Raw genomic sequence first — 18664 nt, 5'->3', positions numbered from 1 at the left:
TACTCCATCCTCAGTATGACACCCCTTCAAATACTTAAACAAGGGATATAGAGAAACCAAAAGCCGCCCAGATGAAATTATTTTAGTTCTGAGTTCTCCCTTCCTCCATATCTTCAACAATTTTATGTCAGAACTAAAATGCTGTGTCCCATTTGCAGCATTTGGCTCTTATGAAGTAAGAAATTGGCTTCTCTATGGAATACCACAGAAAACTAGCAATTAAAATAGTCTGTATAAATTTTGCATAGCTGTAGCATTTTAAAACATATATAATTGGATGTTTAAAATGTCCTGAGAATTTTGTTTGTGAGTTGGGAATAAAGAATGTAACTTCCTAGTTGGGTGAATAGGGGCTGTTTTAGAGGGATAGGGGGTGTCTTTCTTGACAGAAGATTCGGGATAATCATGTGAAAGCATTTCTTCACACGCTACATAGTCAGTCTGTGGAAGAGAAGTGGAGAACGTCTGGCCCCAGAAAATTTAATGTCTGGCAAGCAATATCTTTTTTCTGTAATGTCTGATCAGTGAAACTCTTTAAAACTCAGGAAGGTGTTATCTGGAATTGAGCTGTAATTTCATTCTAGGAAGGTTGTGCATACTGGGTCTTATTCCTGAGTATACCTGCCAAAAATGGAGTTATGCTATTCATACCTGATGGGAAAATGCCCAATGGAATAAAAATTATATCTGGCCCACCTATTTTGCTTTGGTATTCCTGAGTTAGATGTGCCTAAAATTAAGTTATGTTAGTTATACTTGATGGGAAAATGCCTAGTTTAATAAAAGTTATGTCTGGCCCACCTGTTTAGCCTTGCCCATCGCTGGAATATCCCTCCAAGATTTGTCCCCAAGTTGCAAGCAGGGTCCTGGGCCAAAAACACTTTCCCATCCTTACTACAGATGTGGCTAAGCCATCTTTCTCTCTCTTTTTTAAAAAGAATTCTACTTGGTTTTAAAATACAAGTGCAGAATGAATGCAGATTGACATTGCTTTAAATGCCATGGCTCAATGCTGTGGAATTCTGTGATTTATAGTTTTGTAAGATATTTAGCTTTCTCTGTCAGAGAGCTGTACACATCAAACTACAAATCCTAGGATTTCTTGGGATTCCATAGGACAGTTAAAGCCATGTGAAACTGCATTAATTTTGCATTATGGCTGCAGTCTTAGAGCCAGTTTTCTGCCTCCAGGACTGTTCCCTTAGTGAGCCACACTAAGCCCTAAAATTAGCATAAACAAATACGAAACAACTAGTCTGGAAATGACTATATATTGAGCTCTTCTTTTGATTAGGGATTGTGGGTTATAACTTCCATTCCTGGATGCTTCCAAATATTGAAAAACATTTTTTTCCCTCTGGTTGTGTGGGTTGCAAAAAAAGCCTCGGGGTCTCATATGATGCAAGGCTACTTGCCCGTTCTAGCTTTCAAAAGAGAGAAAATAAATGCAGGCCAAATGAATCTGGTAGCCGCTACTAATCCTGATGGCTGTGTGCTGTGTCAAAGGTTTTGCAAATCTCAGATGTCAGCTAGTGGGAACTAACTGTCTACTTGCTGAACAATTTATCCTTTGAAGACAGCTGGGCAGAGGAGCTGAGCCAGCCAAGCAGCAGCCTTTCTTCTCCCCAAACTCCACCAGGGGCCAAAGGAAGGCAGCAGAGGCGGGGCAGCAGCTAGAGGGCGTGGCCAGGAGTGGTGAACTACTAAAGCCACTCCCCCAGCCCTCAAGAAGACCAGCCAGCTGGGCAGAGGAGCTGAGCCAGCCAAGCAGCAGCCTGCACCTGAGGACCTCCAGGGCCCTATAATAACTTTGGCCCCGCGCCCACGCGGCGCTGCCGGGGGGAAGAGAAGCCGGTGGGAGCGGCAACCCCCCCGCCTGGGGGAAGGCGGAGAGAGGGGTGTGTCGGTGGCAGGGACACGCTTAAAGCCAGCTCGCTGGACTCCTCCTTCATCCCGCCCCCGTTTGTGCGCTTTGGAGAACTGCTGCTGCTGTGTTGCTGTTTGCCGGGCTGCTCTCTGGGTTCGGGTGTAAGTCTGCGAATCTGCACACCGGCCCAGGGAAGCCGCCTTCGGACTTTTGCCATCTTTGCAACAGCGCTTCAGCCAGGACTGATGAGAGCCCGGGAACAGCTGGGGGAAGGCGGAGAGAGGGATGTGTTGGTGGCAGGGACACGCTTAAAGCCAGCTCGCTGGACTCCTCCTTTGTCTCGTCCCCGTTTGTGTGCCTCGGAGGACTCCTGCTGCTGTGTTGCTGTTTGCCGGGCGGCTCTCTGGGTTCGGGTGTAAGTCTGCGCATCTGCGCACCGGCCCAGGGAAGCTGCTTTCGGGCTTTTGCCATCTTTGCAACAGCGCAGTTGCGCTGTTGCGCATTTGCACAGCCTCTTAAGGGCATTAGGGGAGGGAGTTTGCTAGCTGTGTCGGAGCAGAGGAATGATTGAGCAGTATCTATTCCCTGCTACCGGGTTGCTTGGGGGGGGATGTCTTTGGGTGTAGGAAGCTTGCAGTCGGGGGAGATGTTGGGTGATGGTTTTGAGGTGAGCGGGGCACCAATTGGAGTTGTGTGGGGCAGGGGGAGATATAGCGGTAGGAGAGTGGAGTCAGTTTGGAAGAGAAGGCGAGATCGATGCTTAATATCTATCTCTCCTTCCATCCACTCTCCTAACCAAAGAGATCTGAGGGTCAGCCCAACCATACCACAAACCCTGTCTCTGCTCCTGTGCAATGCCAGGTCCGTAAAAAACAAGACCCACATAATCTATGATCTATTGGAAGACAAGAGCTGTGACCTGGCTTGCATTACTGAGACCTGGCTTGGGCCTGAAAGCGAAGCTGTGTGGGCTCAGGCCCTGCCTGCCGGCTACTCAGTTAAGGACCAGACCAGGTTAGGTGGGCGGGGAGGGGGTGTTGCCTTAATTCATAAGAACACCCTTTCCTTAACCAGGAACCATGTCCGGCAAACTATCCATATCGAGTGTATTTACCTGACCCTGAAGGCCAGAGATAGTTTAGGGATTCTGTTGGTATACCGGCCACCCCGTGCGCTAATAGACTCCCTGGCCGAGCTGACACAGCTGGTCTCGGAGCTGGTGTTGGAGTCCCCTAGGCTTCTTGTCCTGGGGGACCTCAACACCCCTTTCGAGGCCAGCCACAGTCCAACCGGTGCGGCTCGGGAGTTCATGGCTACCATGACTACCATGAGCCTATCTCAGTTAGTCTCAGGGCCCACGCATTCTGCTGGTAATACGCTTGATATGGTCTTTTGCACGGACATGGAGATTCCGTGGGCGGAAGTAACTAATATTTCCGCCCTGTCATGGACGGACCATTTCCTGGTTGAGGCTAAATTCAAGGCATCTACCCAACTCCCCCCCGGGGGTGGTGGACCTACTAGAATGGTCCACCCTCGAAGGCTGATGGAACCCAAAAGAAGCCCTAGAGGGGTATTTGGTTGGCACTGACGGCGATTCTGTTGATGCCCTGACAAACATCTGGGATACTGATCTCTCCAGGGCTATACACAGCATCGCTCCCAAGCGTCCTCTCAGGCCTGCTTCCAAAAAACAGCCCTGGTACACGGAAGATCTCCGGGCAAGGAAGCGGGTTCTGCGACGACTAGAGCGCAAATGGCGAAGACACCAGGACTTAGCCAACAAGGCACTCCTAAATTCTCTTTTGGAGGACTATGGAGTGGCGATAAGCGCAGCAAAGAATTCGTTCTTTTCTGCGCGTATCGCGTCCGGCAGAGCTGTTCAGAGTAGTGAGGGAGCTTACTCAGCTACCCTCCTCCCTGAACTCTATTCTGGAACCATCCAAAGCCTGCTGTGACGAATTTAACAACTTCTTCGTGGATAAAACCTCTCGGATAAGGGCTGATTTCGACGCCATTATTTCTACAGAATCCAGAGTAGAGGTCTCCAGAGCTTCTGTGGACTCTATTGTACTGGATCAGTTTGAGTCCGTGAGTACTGAGGAAGTGGACAAGATCCTTAGAAGACAACCTGCTCTCTCGATCCCTGTCCCTCTTGGCTAGCAGCTCAGGGGGGTGCGGCTGTAACTACTATGTTGCGCCGCATAATTAATTCATCTTTTAGGGACGAGCGCTTTCCATCCAGCTTAAAATTGGCCATTGTAAAACCGCTGATAAAAAAAGCCCTCCCTAGACCCCCTGATTCACAATAATTATCGGCCTATCTCTCTGCTGCCATTCTTGGGGAAGGTGATCGAGAGGGCAGTTGCCATTCAGTTTCAGTCGGTCTTGGATGATACTTAGGGATGTAAAGAATATTCTCCAAAATTCGAAAATTAGTAGAAATATGTCTAATTTGAAAATTTCGAAAGCATTTTATAGAGAAGAAATTCTGATCACTTCTCGATCATGAGTAAGAATTTTGATTTTTAATCATTTCCAAATGAAGAGAAGAGAAGAAACTTTCAGCTGACAAATTCGACCTACAGGATTTGGGTATTTTGCGTAAGAAAAGCTACCATTCATCCTGGGTTTTACCAGAGGCTATTTCCTTTGTTAGGGTGATTCCCCCCATCTTTGCTCACTCACAGCTTTGCTTTGAAAAACAAAAGAGAACAAAAGGGGAGGCATTATGTGTGTTGGTGGTAGATAAGACATTCTGCCCTTTATGCCATGCTCTTTTTGGATTCATCACACACTCTTATTCATGGATATTTTGAACTCTCCTTGCCATATATATATATATATATATATATATGCAAAATAAAAGTAGGTTTGCCTTAACATCACCTTGAGAGAGCTGGAGAGAGGTTTGTCACGCCCTGCCTCTGAGGCTGAGAGAATGTGCACTCTCCTTGCCAATTATTATTATTATTATTATTATTATTATTATTATTATTATTGCATGACCTTAGCATCACCATGGGAGAAGTGCAGAGTTGGTCATGCCCTGCCTCTGAGGCTGAGAGAGTGTGACCCTCACAAAAGAGAAGAAGGGGCAGGGTGGGGTGCAATGGCAGGAATTCTGCCATGATGGATAAAACCTAGCATTCGAAGGGATTCCAAGAGGTCATCCAACCCCCCTCTTCTACCATGAAGGAATACCTAGGAGTTGGAGTTGAAGCTGAGAGCATGTGACTTGCCCAAGGTCAGCCAGTGAATTTCTAGGGTGAACTGGGAGGCTAGAGTCCTGATCCCAGCTCAGCCATGTAAATCCACAGGGTGACATTGGGTAAGTCACACTCTCTCATTCATGGATATTCTGCACTCTCCTTGCCAATTATTATTATTATTATTATTATTATTATTATTATTATTGCATGACCTTAGCATCACCATGGGAGAGGTGCAGAGTTGAAGCTGAGAGCATGTGACTTGCCCAAGGTCAGCCAGTGAATTTCTATGGTGAACTGGGAGAATAAAGATCTACTGAACTTTTCCCCTTCCCCACTGCCATTCCCTTTTGTCTCTTGTCTCTTTAGATTGGAAGCCTGAGGGCAGGGAAATGTCTAACAATTTGTAAGCTGCTCTGATAGCCTTTTGGCTGAAGAGCTGGGCAATAATAATAATAATAATAATAATAATAATAATAATAATAGTGCTAATCCCAGCTCAGCCAGGTAAATGCAGAGGTGTCCCTGGGTAAGTCATATTGTCTCAGCCTCAGGGACATTCTGAACAATCCTTGCCCAAAAGCAAACCAATCATAGAATAAATAAATAAATAAATAAATTGTAACTTTATTATTTAAAGAGGCTTTCTTGAAATGAAAAAAAAAACCAAAGGCCAGAACCATCAGCATTCATTCATGAAGGAGACAAAAGGAGAAGGGAATGGCAGTGGGGAAGGGGAAAAGTTCAGTAGATCTTCATTCTCCCAGTTCACCATAGAAATTCACTGACTGACCTTGGGCAAGTCACTTGCTCTCAGCTTCAACTCCAACTCCTAGGTCCCCTCAACTCTACCATTTCTTGTTGGGGCTTCAATCACAGTTTATTTATTGAGACTGGGCTTTTTCCCCCCTTTTGTGTGTGTGCCTTCAGGTTTTTTTAAGCATAGGAATGTTCTTTAAACATCTGCCAAACTTCCTTTTGACATGGCAGTTGAGTTTGAAATGCAAAGTAATTAGAGTAATTATTCGACTTGTCTTTTATTGTCATTCGAGAAATCTGAAAAATATTTCGCTAGCTGCTGGAAGGGAGAGAAGAAATCACCTTTTGGAAGGAGGACTTGTGGAACGAATATTTTTTAAAGAAATTCTCTTCAAGTTCTCAATGAACGAGAAGAAAAACATGGGTTTATCCAATCACTAATGATACTGATTTTCTAGACCCATTTCAAACTGGCTTTCGGGCGGGCTATGGAGTTGAGACTGCCATGGTCGCCTTGGTCGATGATCTCTGGGCATGGACAGGGGAAGCGTGTCCCTGTTAGTGCTCTTAGACATCTCAGTGGCTTTCGATACCATTGACCATGGTATCCTTCTGGAACGCCTGAGAGAGTTGGAAATCGGGGGCACTGCGCTCCAGTGGTTCCGTTCCTACCTCTCGGATCAATTCCAGATGGTGCAGCTGGGGGACGTGTGCTCCGATAAGAGGGCACTTACATCTGGTGTCCCTCAAGGAACCATACTGTCCCCCATGCTATTTAACATTTACATGAAACCGCTGGGAGAGATCATCCGGATACACGGGGCGCGGTGTTATCAGTACGCTGATGACACCCAAATATGTTTCTCTGTGTCTCCGACTGATGCAGTGACCAGGGATGGCATCTCTCCTCTAGATGCCTGTCTGGAGTCAGTAATGGGCTGGATGAGGGAAAACAGACTCAGACTGAATCCAGAGAAAACGGAAGTACTTGTGATAGGTTCCCCGGGCCCAGGTTTGGAGATTTGTCCACCTGTCCTGAACGGGGTCACGCTTCCCCTGAAGGACTCTGTTCGCAGTCTGGGGGTGCTCTTGGACTCGTCGCTCCACCTTACATCTCAGGTGGATGCGACGGTCAGGAGTACCTGTTATCAGCTTCGGCTGATACGCCAGCTGCAACCCTACCTGGGCCGGGGGACCTTGAAACGGTGGTACACGCTCTGGTAACCTCTCGGTTGGATTTCTGTAATGCACTCTACATGGGGCAACCCTTGTACCAAACCCGGAAGCTTCAGTTAGTGCAGAACATGGCAGCCAGACTGGTCACTGGATGTTCCAGGTTCAGCCATATAACACCTGTTCTGCGAGATCTACACTGGCTGCCTATTCGCTTCCAGGCACAATACAAGGTGTTGGTTATAACCTATAAAGCCCTAAATGGCTTGGGCCCAGGGTACTTGGAGGACCGCCTCTCCCCATATAGTCCGCCCTGCACACTCAGGTCAACCGGGAAGCAATTTCTGAGGGTTCCACCCTCGAAACGCTCTACAACTGCACAGAGGGCGTTTTCTATCTCAGCCCCGCAGTTATGGAATTCACTTCCCGAAGAGCTCCGCTCGACCCCCTCCCTCGACCAATTCAGGAAGAGACTCAAAACCTTTCTCTTCGAACAAGCTTTCCCCCAGTTGTAATCGCGTTTTCTTCCCCCCCCTCCTTTTGCACCTGCACTTTGGCTAGTTTTTGTAAGGTTTTTAATCTGTGTTTTTAATTCCTTGTTTTAATCTCTGATTTTGTTTTATATTGTATTGTTGATATTTATCGTTTGTTGCTCTATGATGTTGTAACCCGCCTTGATCTCATGGAAAGGCGGGCTAGAAATAAACGATTTATTTATTATTTATTTGAGAAACTTAGGATACCACTTACTGAATGGCAGTTGCATATTACCTCTTGTGCTTCTGGTCTCTTTCGTGGTACAGTTGTCTCCTGTCCTTTTTGTTTTGTTGTCAGTTTTGAGAACTTTGCAAGTCACAGTGTTTCTATACTGGAGTGCTTCCATGAGCATGACAACAAAGAAATCTTACCAGGAAAATGATTGCCTTGCAGGAAGTTTCCTTGAAAAGACTGTGCAAATGTGTGTTCAAATGTGTGTTCAATATTCTTAAGAGTGGTGGTCAGTCATATCACATTAGGACAGGGATTATGGAACCTCCAGATGTTTAGGAATTATTACCATCTCACTGTTGGTCCATGCTGGCATGGGCTGATGGAAAATAGAGACCAGCATGAGGATATGTGAATGTCACACAGATATTTGCACTCACATGTGTAGATAACAGGAAGTTTTAAATCTTCCCACAGCCCGTGACAGTATAGCATTCTTACAGAATCATAGAATTGTAGCGCTGGAAGAGATCACAAGGGTCATCCAGTCCAACTCCCTGCCATGCAGGAACTCTTCTATCATCCCTTTTCATTTAAAAATGTAACAATAAAATTAAAAATATAGCACACAGATAAAATGTTCCCTGCAACCAATTAATTATTAAAAGCCATGCTCCAGTGCTAAGGGCTGGAGTGCATCTTTGGTGCAGCTTCTGGCCTCTTAAGATATGTGTGCCATTTAAACAGCATACCTCCAAAGCGACCTGAAACAGCTTTATTTTGGACAGTTTGTATGGGCCCTATATTAAGTATTGAAAAGAATTTGGATGTTGTACCTCCTGGTTGCTTCTTGTGGGGCAGATTACACTTTGCCTCAGAAATTCTCATGTTGCCAGGACTTGCAGTATATTTTCTGTACATAAAGAAATGCAGACATTATAAAAAATGCAAGCAGTTAAAATGTGTACAGTTGAAAAATACACATGGAATGCTTTAATTACAGAGTAAAATATACAAAACATATACTCTAGTTTAGGTAAAGTGCATCAATTTATATTAAGGGAAATGCATTTATTGTTTTATTTATTTACTGCGGTAAGAGGAAAAGCCATGAAATTGTAAATGAATAAAGAATGGACAGACATGGAAGTGGGATTTGAAAAAATGCGACTGAATAGCAATTGAGAGCTTTTTCACATTCTCCAGGCTATACAGACCAGTGGTTCCCAACCTGTGGGTCGGGACCCCTTTGGGGGTTGAATGACCCTTTCACAGGGGTCACTTAAGACCACTGGAAAACACATATTTGCATGTAGCAATGAAAATGTTATGGTTGGAGGTCACCACAACATGAGAAACTGTATTAAAGGGTCGCGGCATTAGGAAGGTTGGGAACCACTGATATAGCCCTTTGAACTGTTTTAGGAAGGGCTTTCTTGTTCTCTTACATTATTTGATTAAAATGGATTTTCTCCTCAATTGACAGGTGTATATCAGGATAAAAGATGATGAATGGAATGTTTATCGAAGATATACTGAATTTAGGAGCCTACATTACAAATTACAGACAAAATATCATCAAGTGAGAAGTTTTAACTTTCCACCAAAAAAGGCCATTGGAAACAAGGTAGCTGTATATGAAAACATCTATGATTACTTTAAGACGAACAAATAAGATGAAAAATGCCTTTGGAAAGGGGGATGTTCTTTTAATATTAATTGTATTTTTAGAAAATGCAGAAACGCCATTGATTTTGCCAAGTTAGTGAGAGGAAGAAAAGAGGAGGAGAATGGATTGAATGCTTATCCATATATGTTCTTGTCTGACTATTATTCAAGATTCAGAAATAGTTGTAAAATACATCCAAATGTTTGTTTGGCTTGAACATGGCAGCCATGGGAGTCTAAAAGAGTTTGGGGTGGAAGAACAGTGAAGTAAATCTAGAACCTGCTATATAATAGTGGTGCTGTTAATAGTGACAAAATGCAGGTCAGTAGCTCCAGCAAGCATCGACTGTGCTCCAGATTCTAGCCGGAAAACAATAGCTGTGAACTGAATAGCTGGGAGGAAGCTCTGGGAAGGTTGACACATACAAAGGAAATAGATATGTAAGGGTACAGAATATGCTACAGCAGGGGTAGGCAACCTTTTTGAGCCGGGGGCCGGGTTGCTGTCCCTCAGACAACTGGGGGGCCGAAGCCAAAACATAAATAATTAAATAATTTTTAAATAAATAAATAAATAAATAAACAAACTGGGACAAATGTAGGACAACATTTTCAAATGGTGGACACTTTTTTAAAAAAAGTGGAGGACACGCAAAAAAAAATTGCTGATTTTTAAAAAAATGTTAATATAAATGCATGTTTCTGAGGCGTCTATAGACAAATAATAATAATAATAATGATGATGTTTATTTCTAGCCCGCTTTTCCAGAGATCAAAGCGGGCCCCGGTGGCAATCGGTGGCAGGACCAGGCTGGGGCCGGTCCCAAGGCCTTGCCGGGCCGCATCCGGCCCGCGGGCCGCAGGTTGCCTACCCCTGTGCTACAGGGCCATGCATTCTCTTCCCCTAAATTATATTAAAACTCCAACCATGACTCCCTTTGCCTATCCCATTTGGATGGGATACTGTATATGACATGTTCATGATGCTGATATAGTGTGTATTATGCTGCACAGCTGCAGCTGTATTCTGAGTTGCCCTTTTTTTTCACTGCAAGAATACATACTATGAGTAATTACATTTACTAGTTTTACTTGACACACAAATCAAATTCTTATTATATAACTTTGATTCCCTCCCTTCTTTCTTTTGCCATTAGGATGCAAAATTTGTAGAGGAACGACGGAAACAGTTACAGAATTACTTAAGAAATGTTATGAACAAATTGATCCAGACGCTGCCAGAATTTGCTGCCAACCCTAAAAAAGAGACTCTTATCCAACTGATACCCTTTTTTATGTAAGTAAATCTAAGTCCCAACTTGGGAGAAAGGCGGGATATAGATAGATAGATAGATAGATAGATAGATAGATAGATTTGATTGTAGCTACTGAGTGATAGTTCCATTCTTGAATAATTTTAAAGATGTTTGATGGTGAAATATTGATAAAACAGTGCATGTTTGTTGTTTGTTTTCGTTTGAAGTTCCTGTTGTCTTATTCTTGAACTAGCTGTAGTTCCAGGCCTCTCTAAGTGTTTCTTCAGTGCTGAACACTGGCACATGTTACCGCTATAGTCTAGGCTTTATTGGTGGTAGATGATGCAGCAGATGGTTTACAGTAGAGAAGCTGTTTAATCATTTTGCTGATGGGGTTCAGCACCCCTCACAACCAATGGTAGAACAAACTCTACTGAGCTCCCAGACAAACTCTACTGGGATTGTCCCTTGGCCGACAGTCAAGGTCACCCTTACTGGACATATGAGGAGCCTTTGGGCTGAGGTGCATTTCTTTCCGACTAACAGAAGATAGATTCTCAAAGATTATACAGCGTGCCCGCATCATACATGGGCACGCCATATGCAGCTTTAACCTTACGTGGAAGGTTAAGCTGCCAGGGGATGAATGGTGCATGCACGCATAGCGCCTGTGGTGCACGCGCCACGCTGAACGCAAAAGTGCTCCCCCATTGTAACCAATGGCGTTTGAGCTTACGCATTTCCCCCCATATGCGGGGGATATGGAATGGATCCCCGCATATGGAGAGGGCCCACTGTATACTGCAGAAGCAAACAAAGACAATGAAAGTGCACAAATGTGATCCATCTCTCTGCTAATACATGTGAGAACTGTACAAGCAGGTTAGCAACAGATGAAATACACTCCCGTGGTTGATTCTCAGCCTTCATATGTTTTACCAGCCTCAGACTCTAACGTGAATGCAAAAGATACTCAACAAGGTATCCAATACAAGTTAAAAGTTTTATGCCATGGGACAGCTGTTAACATTTGGTCATGATGCTGATAAAGACTCTGAAATCCATCGGCTTGGTGGCAGAGGCCAGGTAACTGCAGCTCTATATAGAATACAATTATAAAACAATATTCTGTACTCAGGCAGGGTTTCGGTAATTAAACTGGGTGACTGTGTAAGGGACTTTTAATCTTTGCAAATGCTTATCTTATTATTGTTGTTGTTTCCTAGTGATGTTCTCTTCGTCCTGAATAACTCATAGAACTCTCTATATAGTCGCTGACAAACTGCATCTGCACTCTCCACAACTCCAACCACTAACCAACATTACAATAACCTTACGATAGTTTACATTAGACACAGCGTCATATACCCTTGGCTGATGCAACTCTCGAGAACATGGCATAATGCAGTGCTCAATACACATTTAGGTGTCTGGCCACACACATCATGACTGTGCAGTTCTACAGATCTTAATTTTTACAATACAGTATGCTGACATGGGGACAAATGGTAGTGTCTGAAAATGTTAGAGGAAGAAGTGAGTCTTCTGGATTGATTAGGAACATCAAAAAATCATCTGCATAAAGGCTTATCATTTGTTCTAATTTATTGATTATAGGACCTTTTATTTTAGAGTTTGCTATGGTTTCTGTTGCTATTGCCAATAAGAGTGGTGAAAGGGGACTCCCCTTTTTAGTACCTCTCTGTAAAGTGACTGGCATGGTATCTCTTATTAACATGAATAGTAGATTTGGAACCCATATATAAGAAACCACATGATAGGCAACCTGGGGGTTGCCATAAGTCAGAAATAATTTGAAAGCATACAACAGCAATAAGTTTGATAAAATTGTAGTTTTTCAACTTTTCCCACAGCAAAAAAACCCTCTGAGGAAATGAATACAAAAAACCTACAGTACTGCATGATTTAGCATCTCTAGGTTTTGTTTTTTTAACAAGCAGAGAAAATCCATGTTATTTTCTTACAGTTGCATAGATTCTTTGAAATAATTGTTTTGGATGGACTTCAGTTGACAGGAATTGAGTGCTGAGAGCAAGTGAGTAACCGACCATTGTAGGTGGAGCTAGCAGCCACTAGATCTCTATAGCTGATCCTTCCTTCTCTGGGAGTTCGGGAAAGAGGGAGAATAGAGCAGGTGTTTCTAATTGGATTGATGAAGCGAAAAAGTAAGATAAGCTTGTGGTTTTAAGCTTCTGGCTAGTTGTTTGAGCAAGCTTTTTTAAAATCTTGGTTTAAAAGAGGAGGCTTCACTTGAGAGAGAGACAGAGAGAGCGAGAGCAGGAAGATGGTTTTATAGCCAGACATACATTTGTTTTACTCCCTTATTAACTTTATTTCTTTAAACCTGTCAGCTGCCTAACTGAAGAGGAATGCTGACAACCAACTGATAATTTACTGGTCTTGCTGGAAAAAGCTTGAACTGCAACACATTTTTAACTTAATAGGAAAAATAAGAATAGAGGATGAATAGGGTAAAGATAACTCTGCAAGTTACCGTCTCTTGGTTTTCTGTATATTCTTACAGCTATAACCTAAAGAGACCACTGTTCACTTAAAAAAAATCTTCGCTGCAGAAAGAACAAATCAGCCACATTATCACAAAGTAGTACTTGTTATAATACTTCCTTCCACTTATATTCTAAGCATATATTCTGCAAATATTCTATATTTTCCACAGGGGAAGAAAATTAATTACCTGGATACAGGTAAGGTGGCTTGGTAGATTACAAGATGTCACCTTGTTGCTATCCTCCCCCCTTTCTGGTAAAAATGTGAAATTTATTTGAAATATTTGACATTTGCTTGAGTTGACATACAAATCAGCAAGTCAAGTTAAATCCCCTTAGCTGTGTGAATGATGAAATTAATATACTTACGGTTTTTTGACTATCTAGTATCTGCAAACAGTAACTTTGCTACGGTACTTTTATCTACATCCCTCCCATAAAAGTACCTATAACTACAACCTGGACTTAAAACATTTAGTGGGTAATTTGGGTTGCATGAATAGCATGATTGAGAGTGATAATTTCAGAGGAGGAGAAGTAAGAGGAAACTTGAAGAGGCTAAATTTTGACAGAGATTTGGATGTGAACTCATAATGGAGTATTATTTAAATTAATAGCTGGCTACCTTCCTGATCAACCCAACTTGAAGGGGCCAGCCTCCACACAAAACTGCCTTGATGAGATGAATCAACTGATCTGATATCATCTTTATTCAGGGACTGGACTTGCTCTGCATACCTTTAAACAGAAATAACTGCCTTTAAAATAAAAGTCTTGAATTGGCTATATCTGTTTATGAACTGTATATGTATTGGTAAAGATGTAACAGAGATATAGCCCTCTAATGGATATGCTACATATTGGTCCACTGAAATCTCTCAGCATCTCTCACCAAATCTCTCACCATCAGAGTGTTGAATGTCACTTTGAATTAAAATAGACATTCTGTTTATTTCAGAGGTGAATGTCTGTAATCTTCATAGCCCTTCCTTATGTTCTCTGGGTCCCAATATGACCATTTGCTCTGCCTGTGAACCAGTTCCGTGCCCATGTGTTATGTTTTGCAATCCCAGCCCACTTCTCACAAAGGATTCTGTCCAGGGCCCAGTGTTATTCAACATCTTTATCAGTAACTTAGATGAAGGAATAGAAGGGGTGCTTATCAAATTTGCAGATGATACCAAATTAGGAGGAGCAGCTAATACCCCAGGTGACAGGATCACAATTTAAGAAGACCTGATTAGATTAGTAAGCTGGGCCAAAGCTAACAAAATGAATTTCAACAGAGAAATGTAGGATATTGCACTTAGGGAGGAAAAATGAAATGCATAGATATAGGATAGTGGACACCTCGCTTAACAAGACTGCGAGTGAAAGGGATCTAGGAGTCTTAGTAGACCACAAGTTGAACATGAGTCAACAGTGTGATGCAGTAGCTAAAAAGGCCAATGCAATTTGTAGGCTGCATCAATAGAAGTATAGTGTCTAGATCATGGGAAATAGTAGTGCCATTTTATTCTGCTTTCAACAGTTGAACACACTCCCTTAGAGTGTGGTGGAGTCTCCTTCCTTAGAGGTCCTTAAAAAGAGGCTCGATGGCCATCTGTTGGGGATGCTTTGATTGTGATTTCCTGCATGACACGGGGTTAAACTGGATGATTCTTGCAGTTTCTTCCAACTCCATGATTCTGTGCTGTTATCATATACATCAAGCTCCTCCAATATTTCTTCACTACTTCGTCCTCCAGCATGTATGGTGTATTTAAGAATTATAATTCTGGTTCCATTGGAAATTTAATTTTAAATATTTGGGATATTAACGTATGAATTTTGGAGCAATATCCCCCCCCCCTTTTTTTTTTTGGCATTTCCACCTCATGTGGTAGAATGGTCTGGGATTATCTTGCACATCCAACATTTGCCATCTTCATTTTTATACAATTTGGATAAACTGTTTGGCATCAGATACCATCTATATAAAAATTTATAGTAATTTTCCTTCAGGTCATAGCAAAGTGTACATTTCAAAGTTTTCTTCCAAGTAGTTTTCCATTTGTCTAAGGCTGTGTGATTCCAAACTAGGAGAGAGAGAGAGTTTTTAAAGCATTAAAAAGCATTTTGGACCAGTGTGTTCTGGACAAATCAATTTGATCGTCTGTGTTAATGTATCAACATTGGTTGTTCTAAATTTGTGGTCAGACTCTTGAAGTGTATATAGATCAGCTTTTGTTTTGCCTACCTGCTGTAGATGACATCTTCAATTACATAATTTACATTGCAGAATCTGTGGGTGATGTTGTGTTTAATGCAATATCTCCTGCCAACCTCAGTACTTTGAAAAGCGACTTTCTTCTTCGTGGTCTCTGCGAATCACACAAATGGGTTATTTCTGCGCATGCGCAGCAAACTCGGAAACTTCTAGAATCTCTGGGCAGAAAGTCATGTAACTTTCTGCAGCCTTTTTGCAACTTTTTGGCGGTAGCCCCGCCCATCCCGTATATAAAGCCCCTGGTGGCCCGCTCCTCTTCATTCCGCCGCGCAAGCAGCTCGAGGAACTTCGCTTGTTAGCACCATATAGAATCTCTTTGGACATTTGACCACGGACCGGACTCTACCATTCCTTTGCCTGACGATTCGGATTTGTTCCACTCTCCTCTCTACTATTTTGACCACGGACCGGATTTGACCATTCTCAATTCCACCGGACTGGTAACGTCTTCTTCCCCGCGATGGCTTCCTTTAAGCAATGTGTGAATTGCGGGGCCAAGTTCCCCATGTCGGACGGACACGATAAATGTGTCCTGTGCTTGGGGGAGGGCCATATCCCCGGGACTTGCAAGCACTGCAAGGCCATGACGGCTCAGGCGCTAAAAAATAGAGACCAAAAACTCAAGGTGTCTTTATACGATAAGGTCTTTCGACCTGCGCCATCTGAGGCCCAACCTTCCACCTCAGATGCTCCAAAATCAAGGGCGGACAAGGCTTCAAAGAGGGCCCATGCCGACAAACAAAAGCCCCCCAAACCGCCTAAGGAAGGACGGGAGTCCAGGAGAGCCAGATCAGCGTCTCCGCCACCAAAGACCAGGCGCAGGGGCCCTCCAAGCACTGTGTCGGTGCCCCCACCGGATTCACGTCCCGTGGCTACTCCAATTCTAGAGCTCTCCTCTGGCTCGGCGCCTCCACTGATTGAACCAAGGGTCCTCGTTTCTTCCCATCTTGCAGTCCAGGACCCAGACTTGCAAATAGTCAATTTGAATAACTCATCGGAGTCCGAAGGTGAAATTCCGGACTCAGATGCACCACTCTCCCCCCAGAGACAAAGACAGCCGTCTCGCTCACCGTCCCGCCCTAGACGGGATAGAGTCTCACCGACCCGTGACAGACGGGACAGAACTTCGCCTGTGGCAAGAGACAGAGCTACACTGGGAACTGAGGCTGATGAAGCCCTGGATAGGGACCGCTGTGATCGTTCCCCATCATATGACCAACCAGACAGAGCTCTTTTTGATACTTACCCTGACCTTATCTTCGATTACCATACGGGTCAGTACTTGTTGCCCGTGGACGCGGACCACCTGCGCCGTAAGATTCCTGGCCCTACTAGAGTGAGGCTTCACTCCCCTCAACGCCTTTCCACCCGTGACAGGCCGGAGGACTTGACCAGACGTCATACCCCAACCAGGGAGCCGTCGCCATTAAGCCTTAGAGACAGCAGATCTCCTTCTGTTTCTCGCTCACGTTCAGCATCTCCTTCTGTTCAACTGGACGTGGACCAGCCGATGGCCTTCGGCATACCAGATGCTCCATCTCTGACGGACGATGTCCGTTCCTTCGCTGACAAAGTTATCAGGATGGCCGACACGCTCAAGTTGGAGGTGTCCCATCCAGAAGACGACGCACTTGATCCGGTGGAACACCGGATCCGTGGCTGTGCCCCTGCTCCACCATCCCTAGCATTCTTACCATCACTGGAAAAGATTGCCAAGAGGTCGTGGGATACACCAGCATCTATAGCCTCTACGTCCAGAAAGATAGAGAACCTCTACAGGGTCACACCCTCGGGACCAGCTTGGCTGTTTAACCACCCTAAACCCAACTCGGCCATAGTAGAAGGCTCTCAGACCTCGTTTGCCGCACGCCCCTCCTCGTCCCCCATGGACAAGGAGAGTAGGAAGATAGACGCCCTGGCAAAAAAGTTTTATGCCTCTGCTGCACTTGACATAAAGATTGCTAACTATGCAGCATGCATGGCAGCTTATGTCCAGCTCCTCATGGAAAAGATGGACCCCGTCATCAGTGAACTCCCAGATGACAAGAGGAGGATCATGACGGCTATCCGCAATGAGGTGCACTCTGTTGGAAGTCAACAGATCATTTCGGCAAGGCACTCCACTGACTGCTCCTCAAAGATCCTCTCGGGCTCAGTGGCTCTCTGACGCTATGCTTGGTTGCGTTCATCGGATTTGACCCCACAGGCCAAAGCAGCTATCGAGGACATGCCTTTCGATAACTCCGGCCTATTTAACAAGGAAACTGATGAAAAACTGAGCTTCAGATATAGAATGAAGACGGCTGCCAAAAAGCATGGCATGTCCACTTCCAGCTCTAGACCTCAAAGACAGCGCTATAGTGGCCAACGCAGCTGGTTCCACCATGGTCAACAATGCTTCCACCAGTCTGAGCGTCAGTTCCATCCCCAGGATCCTACTCATCAAGGTGGACGTCCTAGGTCCCCATCTCACCAGGACCGTCGCCAACAGCCACAAGGCTGCTACCAACAGGGCTACAAAAAGAAAGAGACCAGAGGCAAGAAACGATTCTGAAGTCCTCCTGCGCACTTCGTCACCCCCCCCCCCCGACAAATAGTCTACAGCCCTTCTTTAACACCTGGGCATCCATCACTACAGACTCTTGGGTTCTCAACATAGTTCGAAGGGGTTATGCCCTAGAGTTTTCTGAGCTCCCCACCACCGGAGCCATCATTACCACCGTCCCCTCGGACACCCTTCTCGACGAAGTGCGCTCTCTCTTGGACAAGGGCGCTATCGAGCCCGTACACCCTTCTCAGGCTCGATACTGTTTTTTCTCTAAGTACTTTATTGTCCCTAAGAAACCTGAGGGCCTTAGGCCTATTTTGGACTTGTGTGCACTAAACTCCTTCATAGTGTACAAACGCTTCAGGATGGTAACTCTCGCTTCTATTCTACCACTCTTGCAGAAGGACTCTTGGTTCGCCACGCTCGACTTGAAGGACGCCTATTTTCATATCGCGATATGAGACGATCATCGCAGATTCCTCACCTTCACCGTCGGACCAGATTTCTTTCGGTACAAGGTCCTTCCCTTCGGTTTGTCGTCAGCGCCGAGGGTCTTCATGAAGTGCATGGCCCCCGTCGTCGCTTATCTTCGCCAGCAGGGAATTGTAGTATTCCCTTACCTGGACGACTGGCTGTTCACCGCACCGTCGAGGGAGTCCCTCCAGCACCAGATGGA

The 18664-nt window shown here is 44.5% G+C and overlaps 1 protein-coding gene across 6 annotated transcripts in view; it reads left to right on the top strand.

The window, feature by feature from the left end:
* The window catches only part of LOC149306264 (sorting nexin-29-like), a 152861-nt gene that overhangs the window by 109089 nt on the left and 25108 nt on the right, over nucleotides 1–18664 (top strand). For all 6 annotated transcript variants that reach the window (XR_016282501.1, XM_089540509.1, XM_089540511.1 and 3 more), the window contains 2 exons: nucleotides 9206–9346; nucleotides 10545–10684. Coding sequence is in view for 5 of the 6 variants with exons in the window: in XM_089540509.1 (XP_089396635.1) it covers nucleotides 9206–9346; nucleotides 10545–10684 (281 nt within the window). In the remaining variant the exon portion in view is untranslated. The remainder of the gene's footprint in view (nucleotides 1–9205; nucleotides 9347–10544; nucleotides 10685–18664) is intronic.

Source organism: Sceloporus occidentalis, unplaced genomic scaffold (genome assembly GCF_023333645.1).
Source record: "Sceloporus occidentalis isolate IW3139 unplaced genomic scaffold, rSceOcc1.0.p SCAF_10, whole genome shotgun sequence".
NCBI classification, from domain to species: Eukaryota; Metazoa; Chordata; class Lepidosauria; order Squamata; family Phrynosomatidae; genus Sceloporus; species Sceloporus occidentalis.
Note: the sequence above shows the minus strand (reverse complement) of the source record. Positions and strands in the feature narration are given on the sequence as shown.